Below are 21,534 nucleotides of genomic sequence, written 5' to 3'. Positions count from 1 at the left end.
TGGTGCTAGGGGAAGGATCTGTTTTCATTCTGGCAGCCCTCACTGAGGGAATGTTGAGATGGCCCAACAGGCAGCTGGGAATAATTTTTGGGAGCTGGCCAGCATAAGACCCAGGTGAGGCGGCAACTGCCTGAGATCCCCACTGGCCAAAACGTGGAGTGTAGTTGTGAGCTGGATGAGATGAGGCCCCTCCTGAGCTAGGGGTGTGGTCAGCGAGTACTCTACTAGAACTCTTATGAGGGTCCCTCTTATGTTTGATCCTGTCCAATGCCATTTCCACCTAAGTTGTGACAAAAGCAAATGAGCATCTAACAACTGCACAGCAATCACTGAGGGATAGGTGAAGAAACCTACTCAACTGAGAGCCAATTTGACTGAGGAAAAATTCCTATCTGGTCCTGTCAACCAGCTGAGTGATGCACTAAAATCACAGGATGGTAGGTGGGCAAGCTGGCACAGGAAGAAAGAGGCCAGTAGTAGCCAGGCCAAGGCTTCTTATAGGCCTGGGCATGTCCCCACCCCTCTTGCACTCTCACGAGACCACCTGAAATTATGGGCTGTCGTGCGAGATCCAGAGTGTTGGGGGAAGAAGAATCCCTCTGCCCATTACTGTATGGGGCCGCCCTCCACCCCACAATGGCAACCTGCACTGATGGCATGAGGGTAACTTTTCTAAATATGTTAATTACATTTTACAAAGTTATTTATTTATTTATTACATTTACACCCTGCCTCTCTTTCATCATAGAACCCAAGGCAGTCATGTGGTTCCCAGGCAGTCTCCCATCCAGGCACTGACCAGACCCAGACCTTCTTAGCTTCAACAAGGTAGTGGCCTCATGTGCCATTCAGACCATAGCCTGGGTGATGTATGTGATTCCCATTTATCCTCAGAATAACCCTGTGAGGTAGGTCAGCCTCAGAGACAGCGACTGGCCCAAGTACCCTAGTATCTCAGGTCACAGTCCAACACGCTAACCATTACACCACACTGGTTTTGTAAAAAGGACTGTACAATTCAACTAACAGCTATTAGTCATGAAATGTCATTCTCAGAAGTAGCATAACTGATTATTAGATGATGGGGATAAAAAGATACAAACAGTAAGCATCACCATCTAGTAACCTTTGCAGGGTTGTCCTCTGTCAAGAGACAATGATGAACTAGATCAACAGTGAGGGATCTTTTTACAACTGAGGGTATTCCTTTGGATAATCTGTTGGGGGCAGCATGCTGGCAAGAGGTGGGGGCAGAGCCAGTGGTGGACAGAATGAAAGCCTACAGTGGGTAGAACTAAGACCAAAAGTGAGTGGGGCAGCCCCTTTACTCTCTCTGCCATCATCCTTTTCCAACTGCACTAAATTAGGTCAAGGGCCTTTGGTTATCCACACTAGATTAGACAGTTTTAGTACAACTGTGCATGCCCATTCTTGTAACAATTAGAGTTAAATTGTTGCAGTGTAACAATTGGGGTTAAAACAGTTGCAGTGTAGATTGTTTCTATTCAAGTTTCCAGCCAGCCATGCCCTTTTCTAGGATACTCCATTCCATTACCTCTCCTCCTGGTTTCCCATTTTCCCACTCACAACATACACTCAATGTTTTATGGTCGCTGAGCATTCTCAGTCATCATTGGTCTGTTTTTCTGTTTCTCCTCCTCTTGTTTTTCCTAAACTTTTTTTTGTACTACTCCAAACCTTAGTGCTCCCTCAGGTACCTCATCCTTGTGTGCTGATGATGCCATTTTGGTTACAGAAGGGTCAGTATTCAGATAACATTATTTATTTATTACTAAATTAAACTAAATTAGAAAATAAGTTTGCTATTATTATACAATGGGGATGGTGAATTTTTTTTAGGCTGTGGGCCAACTCCCTCATGGCCAATATTCTGGGGGCTGCATGCCAGTGGTGGGTGAGGCCAAAACAGAAGTGGAAGTGGCCAAAGCGGGTGGGGCTACCTCTAGTAGAGGGAAGAGGTACCTGATAGTCTCTCTCATTCTTGTACCATATATGGAAATTCACATGTATACAAATATACTCCTAATTCACAGACATACATCCTGAAATATTGTACACGTATAGTCATACCATTAAGCTCCCTCCATGCAGCAATTAGGCTTGAAAAAAAGCCTCCTATTGGAGCCAAAAGCCTCCTATTGGATGGGAAAGGCCCGTGGGTCTCATCCAGCCAGTGGCCAAAGGTTCCCCACCTATGCTATATAAGATATCAATTCAGAGATCTGTCTCACAGTTTGGGATTCAAGGATACACTGTAACTCACAGAGTTTAATCCAAAAGTAGCATAACTTCCTAAAAGTCACAAAAAAGTGACCTGAATACATCAAAACTACGGTTACCAGGTCTCCGATTTTTGCCCAGAGTTTCCAGTTTTTGGGGGTCCTCTCCGGGTCTCCGGTTGAGTCACCTTAATCTCCGGACTCTTAGCTTTCATTTTTAAAAAAATTAAGTTTCTAGGTTCAAAAGATATAAACCAAAATGTCACCCCCCGCGACTTCTGTTAGTACCAGCTGCTCTAATCCCTGCCCTTTCAGATTTTAAGCCAATAGGTGAAGTCAGGGTTGTGATTGACAAGATTTATTGACCCCAGGCAATAGCTAAACCCAGCTTCCTTTTCCTGCATATCGGGAATTCAGTAAATATATAGCTTTCAGCAGCATAAAGACTACTTTCTCTGTACAGAATTGGGACTTGCTTCTGAGTAATCATGCATAAGATTGCACTACAATAGAAGATCACAGCAGGATCTTGATGGACATACACAGTAAACAATTTTAGTTATAATTATAATAAAAGTATACATGCAGGTTTTTTTAATTACTTTCAAAAGTGGCATATTATACATTTTATCTTTCAAATAATTTTTGAACAGAAGTTTTAAAAAGTGTATATGCTGCAGTGTTATACTTTTCTAATTAAGGAGTCAAACAAGTTTAAATTTTACTGGACTGTTGAAGAGGGCAGTTTTGAAAACCTTCCCAATATGAAGCTTTTCTGGGAGTATGCTAATTCCACAAACCTGGGAGTTAACTCCATTGAATTCAGTGGGAATTACTTTTGACTAGACATGGTTAGGATTGTGCTAAAAATCAGTTTGGAGTTTGGAGTGAACATAGAAAAGGATTGTGTTGTAAATCTCTCTCCCCCTTCGATCCTTTTTTTTTTTTAAACAGTTAGGCAGGACTTACTTAGGTGTCATTGCTTTTATTTGGCAGGAAACTAATACTTATTTTTTTAAAAATGTTCTACAATGGCCAACTGGTTTTGAAAATAAAGTATTATATGGGGTGTATGTATTTTTACATCTCCACTGTATATGTGTAAATGGAATGTTTCCAACAACCCTGTGAGGTAGGGCTGGAAACCAAGGCAGCTCACCTCAAGAAATAAAGCCATTTAAAATCCAGTAACCATGAAACAAGTATAAAACAGTTGCAAAACAGATTAATGTGGCATGATTCTGAATTTTGGATTGGGTAAGTGAAGTTCCTTATCAATGAACTGCAGCCCTGTTCATGCTTTCCTGTCTGAGTAAACCTCATTGAATACATTGGGACTTGCTTCTGAGTAAACATGCATAGGATTGCACTATAAATATCTTTACAGATTGTGTAAATAATAATAATCTTTGACATTCATGCTTATATAAATATTTCTTCATACTTATGGTTGTAAATTATTATTGTTGGGAATAATTGAACCCAGGGCCTGAATAAACTAAAACCTCATAGACTCTAATAGGCAAACCTAGAAAGCTTAAGCTCCCTGGGTTTCGTTTTCCCTTGCGTGGGAACCCAGCCTCAGAGGTGCCTGCGAGGCTGCAGCATTGTTTTGAGAAGATAGCTACATTCTGTTCTACTCTCCTTGCCCTTTACCTCATTTCACGCCCACATATCTTTTTGTTGCAAAATCAGCAAAACAATTCCATAGTTCCCATTAAAATTGTAGCAGTTAGAGTGACCCTTTATATGTATGTGTTTTCATGTTTATGATCCCTAAGCGTCAATCCAAGCCCCTCCTAACATTGTCTCACTTTAGAATACTGTTCATACTCCTGATTTCCAAAGAAACAACATCCTGGCTTTGAAATACAACAAGTGATATGTAGTTTGGGCTTGTTATTTCTCCTTTTATGTTATGATGTATTCCGTCTGTTAATATTTTTGCTTGAGAAACCTATAAAATGGTGAAACAGATAATAAACAGGGCTCTCTTCCTTGCCAGACTCTCGTGTCTGTGTGAGCTTGAGACCCACTTTTGATCAAGAAGTGTACGTGTGTCTTTACTTGATATCTGGCTGAACATCCAAGCAGGTAACTGGAATCCTCACTGCTCGCACTCCTTCTCGGGGTAGTAAGGTGAGCAAGCCCAGCCTTGGTGGGAACTAAAAGTCACCCTAACATTATTTACAAAGTATTATTTCCTCTACATTTTAAATGTGCCCTTCTTACTTGGGGTGGTCATGGTCGCCCTGTTGTTTTCATTCTGAGGGGCAGATTAGGCTGAGAGATGGTGCGTAGCCCATGGTCACGCAGTAAACTTTGTAGTTTGTTTCCATTTGAAAATTTAATTAAAATGATTTATATGCAGGCAAAGTTTATAAAGTAATGCAGATCCACATAATACATTTAAGGCACATCCAACTCACATTTAAAGTGCATGACTTCTCCCAAAGAATCCTGGGGAGTGTAATTTTCCCTTCACAGTTTTAGTTCCCATCACCCTTAACAAACTACAGTTCCTAGGATTCTGTGATGGGATTCATTTGCTTCAAATGTATGTTGAATGCTTTAAATGCATGGTGCGGATCGGCCCTAGTATGTTGTGCATTCATTAATGCATTGAAAAGAACAATTTTAAAAGAGATAGATGGTACCAAATGTCCTGACTTGGTATAAAAAAGGAAAGAGACCCAAGGGCCACAGTGACTCCAAAATTTATTTATGTATTTTATTTACAATATTTGTATACCGCTTTATTATTACTATTATAAAAAACCTCAAAGCAGTTTATAAAAGGAATTAAAACAATAAAATTATTAGAAAAAGTTAAAGACAGGTATGTTAAAACATTCAAAGTAATAAAAAACCAACAATGAGTTAAAAACAGATAAAAAAACATAATAGCTTCTACATGCCTGGGTAGGCATGCCGAAACAAAAATGTGTTTAGCAGGGGCCAAAATGAGTATAATAAAAGCGCCTGTCTAATGTAAATAGACAGGGAGTTCCAAAGCATAGGTACTGCCATACTAAAGGATTGGTTTCTTACAAGAACAGAACACATACTATGTGGAACCTGTAACATGGAAAGCACACCTTGAACTTGGCCTGATAGCAAATTGGCAACCAGTGCAGATTTCAGAGCAGAGGTATTATGTGCTAATAGGGTCTCACTCAGGTCAGCAATCGTGCTGCAGCATTCTGCACTAACTGCAGCCCCTGGCTGTGCTGCATGAGGATTTCTGTGATCTTGGCTGACTGGCTGCCAGGATATTTTAGCTTTGGTTAGGAACCCTGAGTGGTTGTGGGATGCTGAGTTTTCTGTCCTACTCATAGGAATCTTTTTGTGGTTGGTATGGTGCTGCATTTAGGAAATCATCACTGTCTTTTTATTTTTTATTTTGCATTCATCTACCTCTGACATTTCCTTACAGCCATAGAAGCAACAACAGTGGTTCCATGTGGTCAGCACAACCCCCTTCAACCCACTGATGTTGCACCTTGTTATTTGCATGATGGTTTGTTTCTTGCCCAATAGTGGTAAAAGAGAATTCACATATTTGGAAGTGTGTTGTTCCCAAGCTGCTGCCTGTGAAGGTAGACCAAACCATGTGTGCTTTCTCTCTGTCAGTTATTACTCATTGGAATTGGGTTGGCTGTCAAAGTGAGTTTATAGCAGCCCACAGAGTAGGTAGGGAAAGAGTAGAGAATCTTCTTAACTCTTACTCATTTCTCAAACCGCTCTCTGGAGTGAAGGGTCAACTCACGACTGTAAAGAAGTTTGGAGCAGCCATGTTAAAAGGCAGGCAGGGCATTCCAGGCAGGGGGTTGCCAACTCTGTTTTGATATGGATATCATTGCAGAGGATCCCTAGTCAAGCCTTATCAACAGCACAATCCTAACAATATGACATGTGAGAAGGATCTTGGAATTGTCATTGATCACAAGCTGAATATGAGCCAACAGTGTGAAGTGGTTGCAAAAAAGGCAAATGCTATATTAGGCTGCATTAACAGAAGTATAGTTTCCAAATTGCATGAAGTATTAGTTCCCCTCTATTCAGCACTGGTTAGGCCTCATCTTGAATACTACATCCAGTTCTGGTCTCCGCACTTCAAGAAGGATGCAGACAAACTGGAACAGGTTCAGAGGAGGTCAACAAGGAATATCGGGGACTGGAAACAAAGCCCTATGAGGAGAGACTGAAAGAACTGGGCATGTTTAGCCTGGAGAAGAGAAGATTGAGGGAGATATGATAGCACTCTTCAAGTGCATGAAAGGTTGTCACACAGAAGAGGGCCGGGATCTTTTCTCGAGCATCCCAGAGTGCAGGACACGGAATAATGGGCTCAAGTTGCAGGAAGCCAGATTTCGACTGGACATCAGGAAAAACTTCCTAACTGTTAGAGCCATACGACAATGGAATCAATTACCTAGAGAGGTAGTGGGCTCTCCGACACTGGAGGCATTCAAGAAGTAGCTGGACAGCCATCTGTCGGGAATGCTTTGATTTCGATTCCTGCACTGCGCAGGTTGTTGGACTTGATGGCCTTATAGGGCCCTTCCAACTCTACTATTCTATGATTCTATGAATATCTACTCAGAAGTCCCATTGAGTTCTACAGGACTTAGTCCCTTAGTAAGTGTGTTTAGAATTGCAGCCTTCAGCAGTATCCATCTTTACTCCTGAGTGCTCCCATCTAACATCTCCACAACACTAGGCTCCTTTCTTCCTACAACGGCCTTCTAGTGACTGGCCTGGCCTGAGGGCACTTAAACCCTTCTTGCCAGAAGCAAGTAGGCTAGATTATAAATTCCTTACCCAGGCTCTCTAAGCAAGCGAGAAGGAATGATCCCTTCACTTCAGCTGGACCTGGAAACTTCCAAATCAGAGAACTGTTTTTGTTTGTGTGATGTGGTTGATGCTTAATGTATCATGTTTAATTACATCACTAGGGCCTGCCCCTATGACATCACTAGGGCCTGCCCCCTATGACATCACTAGGGCCTGCCCCTGAAATCTCAGGTTTTGGGATGCTTCTGACCTGGCAACCCTAATCAAAACTAATTATAAGGCCAGGTGCTAAGCAAAAACCAAAAGTCAGGAAGAGAGAGATAGAGAGGGAAAGAAAAAGAAATTGTTAGGACTAATGAAAAATTTCTCATCCTGCCCACTTTTTGACTTAACGTGAAGTTTGATGTATTCAAAAAGCTTACTCACTTTCTAATTTTTTTAGTTGGTCCTAATACAGATATTTTGCTAGTCATCCATTGAACACAACAGGTATTACTTCTGAGTAGGCATGCCTAGGACTGTGTTCTAGAGTACAAAATTTGTTCTCCTTAACCGTCTTTCCAAGATGATATTTATGATGAACAAAACATACCTATTTTGTTTAATCATCTGATTGTTAACTTAAAGCTGCCATCCTAAACACCTGGTCGAATAGCATTTTGTCAGGCTACTGACAAATACATAATAAAAATACATATTTTTTTTTAAAAAAACAGAGGTGAATTTAAAAGTTCCCTTCCTCTGACAGAAGGACTTACGGAAGGACTCCCTTCGTTTTTATTATTTTTTGTTAGGATAGAGTATACTCATTAAGTGCTAAGCATTTACACAAAATACATCAGTGGACTCAAATTTAAATCATGAAACAAGGTATACACACCGCTGCCTGAATGTTACTGAAATGCTGATGTGTAGAGAATAATAAATTTCACAAGGCTTGTAGACAGATGATCAAATGCAAAATCAAATTAAATAGCATGACAATGCCCTGAAACCAGGCATAAATTAGCAAGTGCATAACTGCCACTAAATGTGGTTGCTTCTCTCTGTGATGTTTCAATGCTATTATGGACATTTAAAAACCATTATCAGTTCCGGATTATTTAAAATGGTTTGTTTCAGAAGCTTTATACTACAGGCTGGAAACACCTATGTAAGATAATGGCTGACAATGTTCTACTGACAAATTAATTTATTTTATTTTATCTTTGATTGAGGAACAAATAAACATATATTTTACAATGACTTATTTTTGAATCTCCTGCTGCATTACAAGACACATAAAATCTATAACATTAAGACCAACTACTGAGAGGCAAGTCAAATGTTAACTGATAACTTTAAAAACTAGAGATAAAATTAGCTAAATGGTTATGGAATACTTGGTTTTCAGTACTTTGTACCACAGAGTTAGAATAAAATCTTCCTCTATCAACAACTCATGCAAAACACTATCATTGGCTTCATTTGTTAACCCTGTCATAACCTTGTTCACAAATCCATAAATTTCCCTCTCAGTTTCAGCAAATGTTTAGACATAATTAAGGTTTCTTAAACTTGGAGATTTTTTTTAAAAAAGCAAAAATGCATATAAATTGTGCACAGTGATAGTAAAATTTTCTTTCAGAACTGTGATTTCATGGCCCTGGCTGCCTGTCAACTGCACTACATGGACCAGTGTACGGCCTGCAAGAACCTGTATTTTCTGCCTCCCACCAGACTGGCTCTCAGATAACCTTGGGACATTGGTGCCTAAAAGATAACTTTTAAGTTGGTGCCAGGCAAACCTCCCTGGGGAAGGCAGTCCGTAATTGGGGCATCACTACCAGAAAAAAGCCCTCTCCTTTGCAGATGCAAGCCTCACCTCTAACAGAGGTGGTATTCAGAGAACGCTATTGTCTGATTTTCATTTCATTTCATTTATTTCATTTTTAAACCGCCCATAGCTAGTAGCTCTCTGGGCGGTGTACAAAACAAGTTAAAATACAATGTTACAGTAAAATCCATTTCAAATAACAAGAGAATTTAAAACATTCACATAAACATTAAACATTAACCATTAACATTAACATTAAAATGATCTTAGTGTGCGAACAGGCTAGTGTGGAGTTCCAGATGCAGACTCACTTCACATATGGTGGAACTGTCCCAAAATTATTCCTTACAGGAAAAAGGTAAATATGATACCATCTTGAACATAATGCTGGGTTGCAATACATAACTAACTAACTTAGTAGCACTTACTGATTTTATTAGAAATTTTAACTGTTTTTAGTAAAAGATGCAAAATTAAAAACAAACGAAAACACTAAGCTCAGTTTCCTAAACCACAAGTATAGTGCTACTGCAAACACACATTTCATGCTGTTTAACAAGGTTCAAATGCAGCACATAAACTGGCCTCATTCGCAAGTAATAGTAGGACTGCATATACACGAACATGGATAAATGTAATTTTTCTTAATCTGGAATTGTTCATGCTCATCCTCAACATGCTGCTTTCAATCTAGATTGATTCCATATCCTGCTGTTCATGAAGGTGGGTGTGGTTATTTGATACACTTTTGGAAACCCTTCCCTTGATTAGGTTACCCATACCTTTTCCTCCCTGCACATGCCCCAGGTGAATGAAGGAGAAGGTGATGATTGCAACCTTGGTATGTGCCTACATCATCATTGGGCAGCTATAGACACACACACCCATTGCCAGGACTGCCTTGCTTTTATGTTCTCCAATGTTCATGTTCTCCAATGGACACACTGAAATAATGCAGAATCAATCTGCAATGAGCTTTTTTTTTTAGAATGAAATCAGTTTCTTGCGAAGCCCTTTTTAGAGTAAAAAAATATGCAATAGATCTACAGTACAAAGTGTGTGGACTATGTAGAAAAAACAAGTATTTAGTCTCTGTTAATTCTAGAAGAAAACATCATGTGTACACTGCTTAAGTCAAAGTTTGCTGAACAAACCAGGTTCTGACTCACTTATGTTCAAACCATTCACAGCTTGTTTTGCTTAGCTTTAGTTTGCTGTCCCACCCACATCTGTGCATATGAAACTGCAGGTATGGAGTCTGGGAATACTCCTGGGTCCATCTCTGTCACTAAAGAGTCAGATGACTTCAGTGGCTAGGATTACCATTTACCAGGTTTAGCTGGTAAGACATCTATGGCTGTTTCTGGATTGGAAATGGGCCTTTATAGGGGCATTACCTACCCTTGGGAACTCCCTCCTCTTACATATAAGACAGGTGCCATCTCTATTGTCTTTTCAGTGCCTGTTGAAGACTTTCCTCTTTCAACATGCCTTCTAAGTGGATATTTTTATCTCAGTTGGTATCTGTGTTGGATGTGAAATTATTTTTATATACATAATTGCTTTAATTGTTTTTATATAGGCAATTTTTAAACTTTTTATATAGGTAATTTCCTATCCTACTATATAATATTTTTGTAAGGCATCACTCTAGTCAGGTGAAACCTTTTTTCTAACATGGGGACATGGTGGTGGCAGTGGTAGCAGCAGAGGCTGGGGATCGAGTGAAGAGGATGGGCAGTCAGGGAGGTGAGACCGGGCAGGGAGCAGGAGAGCAAGCAGGTGAGAGTGGGCAGTGACGAGGGAAGGAAGGAGGGTGGGTGGGGAGGCAAAACTGGGCAGAGAGGGAGAGACTAATGGTGTTTTGCTGCAACCACCAAGGCCAGCAACCAAGCAAGGAGGGAGGGAGGGAAATGAACCGGGTGAGCAGGGAGGCAAGACCAGGCAGAAATCAGGGGAATGAGCAGAAGAGGGTGGTCTGGGTAAGCTGTGAAGCGACTGGCCAGGGTAGCCTTCCTGTGAGGCTCGCCTGAGGTGGGGGGAGGTGCCTTGTTTGGGGGAAATGGCTTGATGATCTGGGGAAGGGAGCTGCATGCAAAGTGCGCATGGAGCAAAGCCCCTAGTTTAAAAATATTTTTATTGTACTTTGAAACTGCTTTGAGGTATTTCATAGGAAGTGATTCATAAATGACATAAATAATAAGGCATTTTTGCAGGACCCAAGGACTGGCAAGACAGCACCAGTTCTCCTACAGCTGGCTGGCTGCAGACAGGGCAGCTAACATTTAGGGCTCATCCAGACGACTGTATAATGTGTGACATGATCGCTTTGTGTATTCATTATTTTTCGGTCGTCCATATGACACCGCACGCTTTTGTGCATTTTCACACAGTTAAATCTGCTTTGGCATTTCCGCGACAAATGCGATTTGCTTTTTTAAACCGGTAAGCATCCGCTGCAACATTAGGGGCTCGGATGCAATACCATGGTTTATAGAGATGTAGGCAGTCCATGGGTGGACCTTGGGCGTGTCCCAGTACCCCTTCCGTCATTACCATCCAATAATGGATTTTCACTTGTGCGCATGTGCACGAATGTGCTTGGAAAAGCCTGGGAAACTGAATCAATCAGAGCCATGTACTTCCCAGATGTGGAAATGTGCATTTCCGCATTTGCACACAAGCAGGTACTGATGTGCACTGGGGAAGGTTTGGGATAGGACGTGCTGCGATGTAGCAAGCTCAGCACAGCGGGAGGTGGTGGTGGCTACATTTTCCCCCTTCTGGCAACATTGTTAACAAGCCAGGGCTTGGGGGAGGGGGATCTCCACCTCCCCCCTCGCACCCCCTCCCACCCAGCCCCCAGCAGCCTTTCCTAGCTATGGAACCCCGCGAGGCTGCTGGATCCCTTGATTCTTGGGGGCTGCTGCTGGTGGTGCGAGTCCAGGGCCTCCCCCCCTTTTGCTCTCTCTCTCACACACATTTCCCTCTCCTCCTGCCACTGCCGTTTCTGCTGGGCCTGGGGCCGATCCTTCCCTCTGGAACCTATTGCTCGCGCTTGGACCTTGCGCTTGGACGCAAGAGTGTGAAATTTGAATTTACGAGCCAGTGAGCAGGCGCAAGGCAGAGGCGGGAGCGGCTGCAGCGATCGCCTCTTTCCCCTCCTCCTCCTCCTCTGTGTCCCCTCCCTTTCCAGAGTTTTGGAGGGTCCCCATTAAAAATTGGTGCTGTTAGAAGGGGGGTGCTCTCCATTAACATGACACGTCCTTACTTGCTTGCAGTTCCATGAGAAATAAGTGGAATTGCCGGGCGTGTTTACCCCCAGTAAAATACACACATTCAGTTTAGCACAATATCGTAAATGAAAGCAATAATACAGCAATTATTGTCAGATAAGTGGTTTGCAGGTCTCTTTTATCAGAGGGAACACTTCAAAGTGGAGAAAGGGTCCAACGCGTGTGTGTGTGTGCAAAAGGTTTTGGGGGCTGAGTGGGAGGGGGTCCGAGGGGGGGAGGCGGAGATCCCCCTCCTCCAAGCCCTGGCTTGTTAACAGTGTTGCCAGAAGGGGGGGAAATGTAGCCACCGCCACCTCCTGCCGCGCTGAGCTTGCTACATTGCGGCACTTCCTATCCCAAACCTTCCCCAGTGCAGCTGCTGTGAAGTAGCCTCCTCCACCACCACCCCGCAGGAGCCGAGGAAGCTCAGCATGGCTCGGGTGCTGCTCAGGCTCCTGCTGTTCCTGGGCTCCAGGGTGGCACAGGACCCTGTCCAGGTGCCCGTTGGGCTCCGGCTGCCCTCAACTGCACAAGGCAGAAATGTAATAGCTGTAAGTGGAGCTGTAAAAGAGCCAAAAACTCGGTGAAGTCCATTACAGCCACTATTACCAAATCAACAGGAACTCCAAACTTCTGCGCTCTTACGTTCCAACGTTTTTTGCTACAGCGTCTCGGGCACCAACAACTATAGAGATTGGTGGTCTACCTTCATGACACGCAGTTTTGGAGAAATAGGTAGAATTGCCAGCCGTGTGTATCTCCAGAATGTTTACTATGCATAAAGGCAAAAACACATACATTCGTTTTTGCGTAATATCGCAAATACAAGCAAAAATATATATATACAGGAATTATTGGCATATAAGCACCTGGAGACACCCCCCCCCCCGCCGGTCCTGCTCCAGAGTGGTGAGTGGCAAGAAACTCCATCACAGCCACAGGAAATTCAAACTTTCGCACTCTTATTGTGCTTCGTTGCAAAGGGGGAGAGGAGCATACGTCATATTTTGTGGACCAATTGGCTGATAGGGGGGAGTGTTATGGGCGGAGCTGGGAAAAAGCGATAAGAAGTATGGGTCCTCCCACTGCATGTGCGGGCGCAAAAAAAGCTTTTTTTTTTAATCGAAAAAGAGCGAACAAACAGGCAAAGTGAGGACTGTCAGATGACAAACCGGATATAGAAAACATGGATTATCCCGCTCCGTTTGGATGAGCCCTAACACTCTAGTCTTTGGAGATGTCTGGCTGCTTTCAGCATTCGCTGAGCAAAATAGTGACCTAAAGCTTCCAGCATTCTACTCCTAGGCACTCCCCATGAAGGCTTGCTGGCCATCTTTGTTAACCATTTCAGATAAACAAAACTCCTTCCTAATGTAGGTACTCTTTCAATAAAGACAAAAGCTTCTCCCACCCCAGTACTAAAGTAATCCTTTATTGGTGAGCAAGAAGAACAAGTGTTAGCAATATTCTGGGTCCTTAAGATATAAAATGGTGTGGGAGGATTGTAGGAGAAACGGAGTTTAGTGGAAGGTGAGCTGCTGGTGGTTGTTGAGGGTGGTATCGTTTGCTAAGGACAAAGGTTTTAACATCTCTCTCTCATTAGATACTGATAAATGCACCCATGACTCATTTAAAACTCTTCTCTTTGCAACGCTACTTCAGAGCTAGGCAGCTGGGCTTGAGAGGGAGAGCTTGCCAGTGAGAAGCTGGCCAGAGAAAGAAGCCTATTGCCAGGCTGATTGAGGAGGGAAGGAGAGGTCTGCAGAAGTTCCAGCAAGAATATCTTAGCTGTGCAAGCATTTCTGTTTTCAAGTTGTTGTTTCTTCATACCTCTATAACTAGGCAGGCAGGCAGGCAGGCCTGCAGATAGAAGGCCTGACTCCAGAATTTGGGGGGCTTAGGGCAAACTGCCCTCAATGGACGTCTCCTGCTGGTGCCTGCCTCCCACCAATTACTAGTTGGTGGGCTCATTGCCTGCCCACCCATGGTGATGGCACCAACTGGAATGCTGGGCCTGTGCAGTGCCATCTTAAAAAACATCTTGCCTGTTGGTTTAGACAAGTATTAACCATACTTGTAATTTTATTATGTACATTTGTTTTTAAAATCTGATGATCTTATCTATACTTGATAATTTATTATTATGTTTAATGGATGTAAATATTGTTAAATAAAATAAAAATAGAAATGATCATGCTGGCCTCACTCCTGATGTGAGTCAGCCATGGAATAAAACCTGAGTAAAAGTTCACCTAAGGATACTAAAGTGGAAAATACAACTCCACAAGTTGGAGGGAGACAAATCCCTACTTTCATTTCAGAATATCGTTGTTCTTTAGCAAATTTAACATAAGAATTATTTTGCCTTCAGAAAATAAGTCAGTAAGAACACTTTGAACTTTTAAAAAACTAGGGATAGGCATCTGCACATGCTGAAGGAGATTATCATCATCATCTCCATCATCATCATTGTCTATTACCTGCCTTTCATCTAAAGGTCCCAGGGTGGGTTAAAACAATTTTAAAATACAGCATTAAAAACAAAAACAACCTAATAACACAAAATAGGGTGGGTCCTAAAAATATATGTCTCAGGTGTCAAAGGCCATGATAAAGAGGTTGCCACCAAAACCAGAAGGTGTGTGTTTCAAAACCACTGAATATGAATCTTACAAGATGATATAAATTTCATCCCCTGAAATGAGTATTTCTTCTCAAAGTCTAAAAAATAACAAAACAAAACAATTTTGAAGGAAGAAAGCCAAATTACTAGCATTGTTACTTACTGTCATCTTTGATAAGGAAACTAGGGTTGTGTTTCATGGTCTGAAATGTCACATTTACAGATTAGGTCTCATGCAAAAATGCATACAGATGATTGATGGGCACACCCATCAGACTAAGACCGTATTTCTGGTATCTTACTTTGGAGGGAGGGATCATCCAAGAAGTCTTCATGAGATTCTTTAAGTTCCCCAGGTCTTGCTTCACGAAATTCACTCCTAAGAGAAATTTTCCACCACCTGAAAATTACCTATGAATGAAAAATATTGACAAGTATTAAAGAACATTTGGTTCAAATAGTTCATGATGAATATTTTTATATATTCCTGGGTTTTATCATATTTTTCTTTTATTAACCAATATTTGAGAGCCAAAGGTTATAATCCTATGCACACTTAAAGTTCCATTGAACAGACCAAGATTTACTTTTGAGTAAACATGCACAGGATTGCACTCTACATTAACCAGATCCAATAACAATAAGAGATCCCTCATCAGCAGTACTATATATTTATATGCTTAAAAGGAGAAAACCCTTCCGTTTAGGATCTCAGGCAGAACATGGAATGTCTCAGCTATGTAACCATTTGCATCAAAAAGAGAAAAATGGTGTTTGGTTACTGCTGAAGGCCTTAAGCATTCATTAGAACCAAGTGGTTGGGAAAATAACACCATTCTCTTTACTTATGGAAAATACAGCCATACTGATATATCTAAGAAGCTGTCACTGGCCTTAAATATCCCTATTTTGCCATCCCCAGAAACAAATGAAGCTCTTGCAGAAAGACATTTACTATATAGGACCTAGGAGGCAAACAGTAAGACTTGGGCCTACACCTTTAGGTTCAAATTATACAGCCACAAGAGTGGCTGTATACTATAGCTAGTGTGGATTTTTTGCATTCCACAATAATAAATTGAAAATACCCCATGCCATTCTGATGCTTCCCATAAGCTCATTTCAAAACAAAACCTTACAAAACTTATAGTCCTGAACTTAGAAACGCTTACTTAACAACCCTCTCAATTTTCATGGCGATACACAAAACCGTCAGAGAGGATCGAGAGTTCAAAGTCTAAAAAGAGAGAAAAAAACCCCAGAGTTGTTTTTGACTTTTTTCTGTCAGTTCTCATAATCTGTTGAAATTCATAAAAAATCTGCCATGTTCACAGAGTAACTGTAATTCTATTAGTGACCTTGCCCCATACTCTGACCTTAATCTTCTGCAGTTTAAAAGTTTAAAAAATGCCTGCTTTTTAATTAAGAAATTTAGCATTGAAGTCAATGATAAGCCCTGGCATGCTCTGTAAGAACCAACTGTCAGGATTCTAAATGCCAGACTCACAGCAGCTGGACTTGCCTAATCAGGGGGCTGCACACACCAACCAGACGTTTATTTCACTTTAGACAGTCATGGCTTCCCCCAGAGAATCCTGGAAAGTGTAGTTTGTGAAGGGTGCTGAGAGGAGACTCCTACTCCCCTGACAGAGCTCCAGTGGCCAGAGCAATTGAACAGTTAGCCACTCTCATTGAAGCTCTGTGAGAGGAACAGGACATCTCCTAGCTGCTCTCAGCACCCTTCACTAACTACACTTCCCAGGATTCTTTGGGAGAAGCCATGACTGTCTAAAGTGAAATAAAGGTCTGGTGAGGATGTGGCCAGGCCAGGGATAGCTTTGGTTTAAATTTGGGTGGGAGGATACATGTGCCTGCAGTAAAAAATAAAAGTGGGGGAAACACTGAAATACAATGATACTGTTCACAATGTTTTCCTTTTGGAATGGAAAGAGGCTTCCCCTCTGCCCAGTGTCCACCCACCCAGTCCCCTCATCCTCCCCTCCCTCCTCCCCTCCACTTCCTGCCCTCCTCCTCCTCTTCTCCCTGCCCCTCCCCATGTCAGTTTCACCTGTCCTAAGTATGATTGGACAGGAGTAAATCCCACTGAACTCAAAAAGCATGCAAATGATCAAACCTGTCCTCCCCTCCTCCTCCTGCCCATCCCCTCCCTCTTGTCCCTTTCCTCCCCCTCCCTTCATCCCTCCCTTCCCCTCCCCCATCCTCTTCCAATCTCCTTCTTCCCCCTCCTCCTCCCCTATGGTCAGTTTTACCTATCCTAAGCATGATTGCATGGGAGTAAATCCCATTGAACTCAATAAGTACGTAAATGATCAAATCTGCCTTCCCCTCCTCCCATCGCCTCCCTTTTGCCCCTTCCTTCCCCCACCCCCTACTTCTGCTCGCCTCTCCCCCTTCCTCCTTCCTTCTACTCTCCCCTCCCCCTTCCTCCCCCATGGTGAGTTTTATCTATCCTAAGCATGATTGCAGGGGAGTAAATCCCACTGAACTCAATAAGCATGCAAATGATCAATCCATTCTCAGCAAACTTGCACAGGATCCCATTTCTTACCTCCCGGATTAAAAAGCAGAGAAATTCCCTAATAGGTAAAAACCTTGCAGTTTAAGAACGTACCTATAGCCCACAGATATTTCTATCAAACTTTAAAAAGCAGGGAAATTGGGCAGGTGAATGCACCAGGGGAGCAGACCTGACCTCCTCTCTGAGATATTGGACTGCCCTACAAATTTGTCAAAATGCAAACACAATTTGGGTTGGTCTTTCACAGTCCAATCCACTTCCTGTGTAGCTTGGAAGAATTTGGTAACATGTGCCTCTGAGCATATGGTGAGCGCTGGGAACTTTTCACTGCAGAAACAGACCTATAATCATCAAACTCTTACCTTCTACAACACATAGGGTTGTATTCAATTAAGTTTTACTCAGAATACTCCTGTTTAAATTAATGGATGTAACTTAGTCTTGTTCATAAATTTCAGTGGGTCTATTCTGAGTAGAACTAGCATTGAATACTCTGGCATGTTTACTTTTTTCAGCTAAATAGTATTTAGTAGGGGAAAATGGCTCACTTATTAATACAATAAAAATAGTTCCTGGGATACTAGCACCAATTGCTTCTTTTGGATCAATTAATCTGCCAAGAGAATACCTAGGAATAAATCCATAAGGCATTATTTCCTTCTCAGCATTCATAGTGTGAAATCCGGAAGGGTAGGCATGTTAATCTGCTGCAGAAGTGTCTGGTGGTACCTTAAGAGCCAACAAGTTTATTGTGGCATATGCACACCAGAGTCCACTTGATCAGATACATATATTATTATTCCTAGGTGGAAGACAGGTGACTAATTAGAAGCTTATTCTCAGAACGATTGAAAATGAATAGTTATCCTGATTTCTATATTGGCTTGTGATGCTTTGGGCATTCATACATTCTTGCAATACCACTTGGGAACTGTAGTGCAGGAACTAGTGGTCAAGCAGCAGTATGTTGTCATGTGTCCTGACACTCTGGCCCTTGACTGGCTGCTGGAAAGTGGTGAACAAGGAAGCATCAGCACCTCTACTCACATCTGTGGTGGCAGACTTGCCTGTCATATGGTAGGCATGTGCCATTCTAAAAGTTTCTGTTCCAACATCACTTGTGCCCAGGTTCCCTTTCTATGTGGAAGTGGATCTTGGTGTTGGAAACTGACAACACAGGCTCCTGGTAGAAACAGGAGTGGCAGGAGCACATCTTTATGATCCAAATATTGGGGGGGGGGGAAACCGGATTACTAAAACTGAACACAGCTGTCAAGAAGGATGGACAGTTTCTCACTGAGACTGAATAAGGAGCTAAAGTCATCATGTTCCTTGCAGGAGCCAACAGCAGCTGCTGGCCTGGTTTGATGAATACTGACCATGCAGAGAAAAAAGCAGAATATCAAGCTTGAAACACATCTTATTTATGAAGAACATAATAGCCTGCTGAATCAGGCCAATGGCCCATCTGGTCCAGCTTCCTGTTCTCATAGTGGCCAAACAGTTGCCCATGGGAATCCTGCAAGCAGGACTTGAGTGCAAAGAGCACTCTCTCCTTCTGCAGTTTCCAGCTACTGGCATTTGGAAGCATACTGCCTCCGCCTATGGAGGCAGAGCATACCCACCATGGCTAGTAGCCATTGATAGCCTTCCCCTCCCATGAATTTGTCCAATTCTCTTTTAAACCCATCCAAACTGGATGTCCATGAGTTCTAGCATTAGGAGAGAGGGAGAAAAACTTTTCCCTATCCACTTTCTCCATGCCATGCATAATTTTATACACTTCTATCATGTCACCTTTTACACGTCTTTTCTCTAAACTAAAAAGCTTTAAATGCTGCAACCTTTCCTCATAGGGGAGTTGCTCCACACCCTTGATCATTTTGGTTGCCCTTTTCTGAACCTTTTCCAGCTCTACAATATCCTGCAACCGCACCATAGATTTATATAATGGAATTACGATATTCGTTTTATTTCCAATACCTTTCCTAATGATTGCATAGAATTTGCCTTTTTTCCACAGCCGCCGCACACTGGGTCGACATCTTCATCAAGCTATCCATTACAACCCCAAGCTCTCAGTCCTGGTTAGTTATTGCCAGTTCATATCCCATGAGTGTATATGTGAAATTAAGATGTTCTGCTCTAATATGCCACTTTACTGCTCATTCACTAATTTGGAGAGGTCCTTTTGGAGCTCTTTACAATCACTTTTTGTTTTAACAACCCTGAACAATTTAGTATCATCAACAAACTTGGCCACCACACTGCTCACCCTTAACTCTAAATTGTTTATAAACATGTTAAAAAGTACAGGTCTCAATAAAAATTATTGGGGGATTCCACTTTCTACAGCACTCCATTGTCCATTTATTCCTACTCTCTGCTTCCTGATACTTAACCAATTCCTGAGTCACAAGAGGATCTCTCCCCTTATTCCACGACTGCTAACCTTACTCAGGAATCTTTGGTGAGGTACCTTATCAAAAGCATTTTGAAAGTCCAAGTACACTATGTGAACTGGATCCCTTCTATCTATATGCTTGTTGACACTCTCAAAGAACTCTAACAGGTTAGCGAGACAGGACTTACCTTTCAGAAGCCATGTTGGTTCTGCTTCAGCAAGGCTTGTTCTTCTATACGCTTGTTTATTTATCTTTAACAATTCGTTCTACCAGTTTTCCCAGGACAGACATTAAGCTAAGCAGCCTGTAATTTCTGGGATCCCCCCTGGATCCATTTTTAAAGACTAGTGTTACATTGGCCACTTTCCAGTCCTCAGGTATGGAGGCGGAACTTAGGGACAAGTTACAGATTTTTGTTAGAAGATCAGCAATCTCACATTTTAATTCCTTGAGAAATCCTGGGTGGATGACATCCGGATCCAGCAATTTGTCAGTTTTTATTTTTCCTATTAAGCCTAGTACTTCATCTCTCATCACCACTATTTGCCTTAGTTCTTCAGACTCCCTTTCTGCAAAAGTTAGTTCAGGCACAGGGATCTGCCCTGTATCTTCTACTGTGAAGAGAAATGCAAAGAATTCAGTTAGCTTCTCTGCAATCTCCTTAACCTACTTTATCTCACCTTTGTCTCCTTTGTCATCCAAAGGTCCAACCACCTCCCTACACCATCTCCTGCTTTGACTGTTTTTTGCTGGTTTTTGTTTTTAGCAATGTGCTCCTCAGTTGTTGTTTTTAGCATTCCTTATTGTCTGCTTGCATTTCTGTAGCCCCAGTTTGTGTTCCTTTTAATTTTTGCTTCCATTTTTTGAAGGAAGCCTTCTTGCTCCTAATAGCTTCTTTGACTCTGCTTGTTAACTATGCCAGCATCCTCTTGGCTCTGGTGGTACCTTTCCTGATCTGCAGTATACACTCCAGCTGAGCTTGTAACATTGTGTTTTTTGAACAACTCCCAAGCATTTGACCCTCTGGATTTTGCCTTTCAACTTTCTTTTTACCAATTACCTCATTTTGGGGAAGTTTTCTCTTTTAAAGTCAAATGTGACAGTATTGGATTTTCTTGGCAATTCGCCATTTACGTGTCTATTTAATTTACTAGCACTACAGACACTGCTCCCAATCGGTTCAACACTTAACATCTTGCACCAGGTCCTGGGTGCCACTTAAGGTTAAGTTCAGAGTCGCCATATCTCTGGTCAGTTCCATGACCAGCTGTTCTAGGGCACAGTCATTTAAGGTATCTAGAAACCTTACCTCTTTGTCAGAACTGGAACACATATATAGCCATTCTATGTCAGGGTAGTTGAAATTACCCATTACAACATTTCCTAGTTTGGGTGCTTCCTTGATTTTGTTTTTTATATCAGGAGCCCCCTCACCATTTTGGTCAGGAGGACTATAGAAACGTCCCCAGTACTAAAGTACTCGTAAGGTATGGTATCACCACCCACAACAATTCTGTGGTGGAGTTTGTCTCTTTGGGGGGGTTTCTAGCTTGCTGGATTCAATGCCCTGTTTTAACGTATAGAGCACCACTTCCAATATGTCCTTCCCTGTCCTTCTGATATCGTTTTTTATCCAGGGATAACTGTGTCCCACTGGGTTTCCCCATTCCACCAGGTTTCAGTTATGCTCACTATATTAATATTGTCATTGAAGACCAAGCACCCCAGTTCTCCCATCTTGGCTCAGATGCTTCTAGCATTAGCATATAAACACTTATATACAGTGTCTCTCTTTAAGTGTCTTTGGAACTTTTGGTTGGTACTTTGGCCTCTCTGAAT

The 21,534-nt window shown here is 42.0% G+C and overlaps 1 protein-coding gene across 1 annotated transcript in view; it reads right to left on the bottom strand.

Annotated features, from left to right (window-relative positions):
• Positions 1-21,534, bottom strand: part of FBXO36 (F-box protein 36) — a 71,077-nt gene that overhangs the window by 10,876 nt on the left and 38,667 nt on the right. Inside the window, exon 2 of the mRNA XM_061636873.1 lies at positions 15,054-15,162. Within this exon, the coding sequence (XP_061492857.1) occupies positions 15,054-15,162 (109 nt within the window). The remainder of the gene's footprint in view (positions 1-15,053; positions 15,163-21,534) is intronic.

Source organism: Rhineura floridana, chromosome 7, assembly GCF_030035675.1.
Source record: "Rhineura floridana isolate rRhiFlo1 chromosome 7, rRhiFlo1.hap2, whole genome shotgun sequence".
Taxonomy (NCBI): domain Eukaryota; kingdom Metazoa; phylum Chordata; class Lepidosauria; order Squamata; family Rhineuridae; genus Rhineura; species Rhineura floridana.
This window is presented reverse-complemented; position numbering and strand designations above follow the sequence as displayed.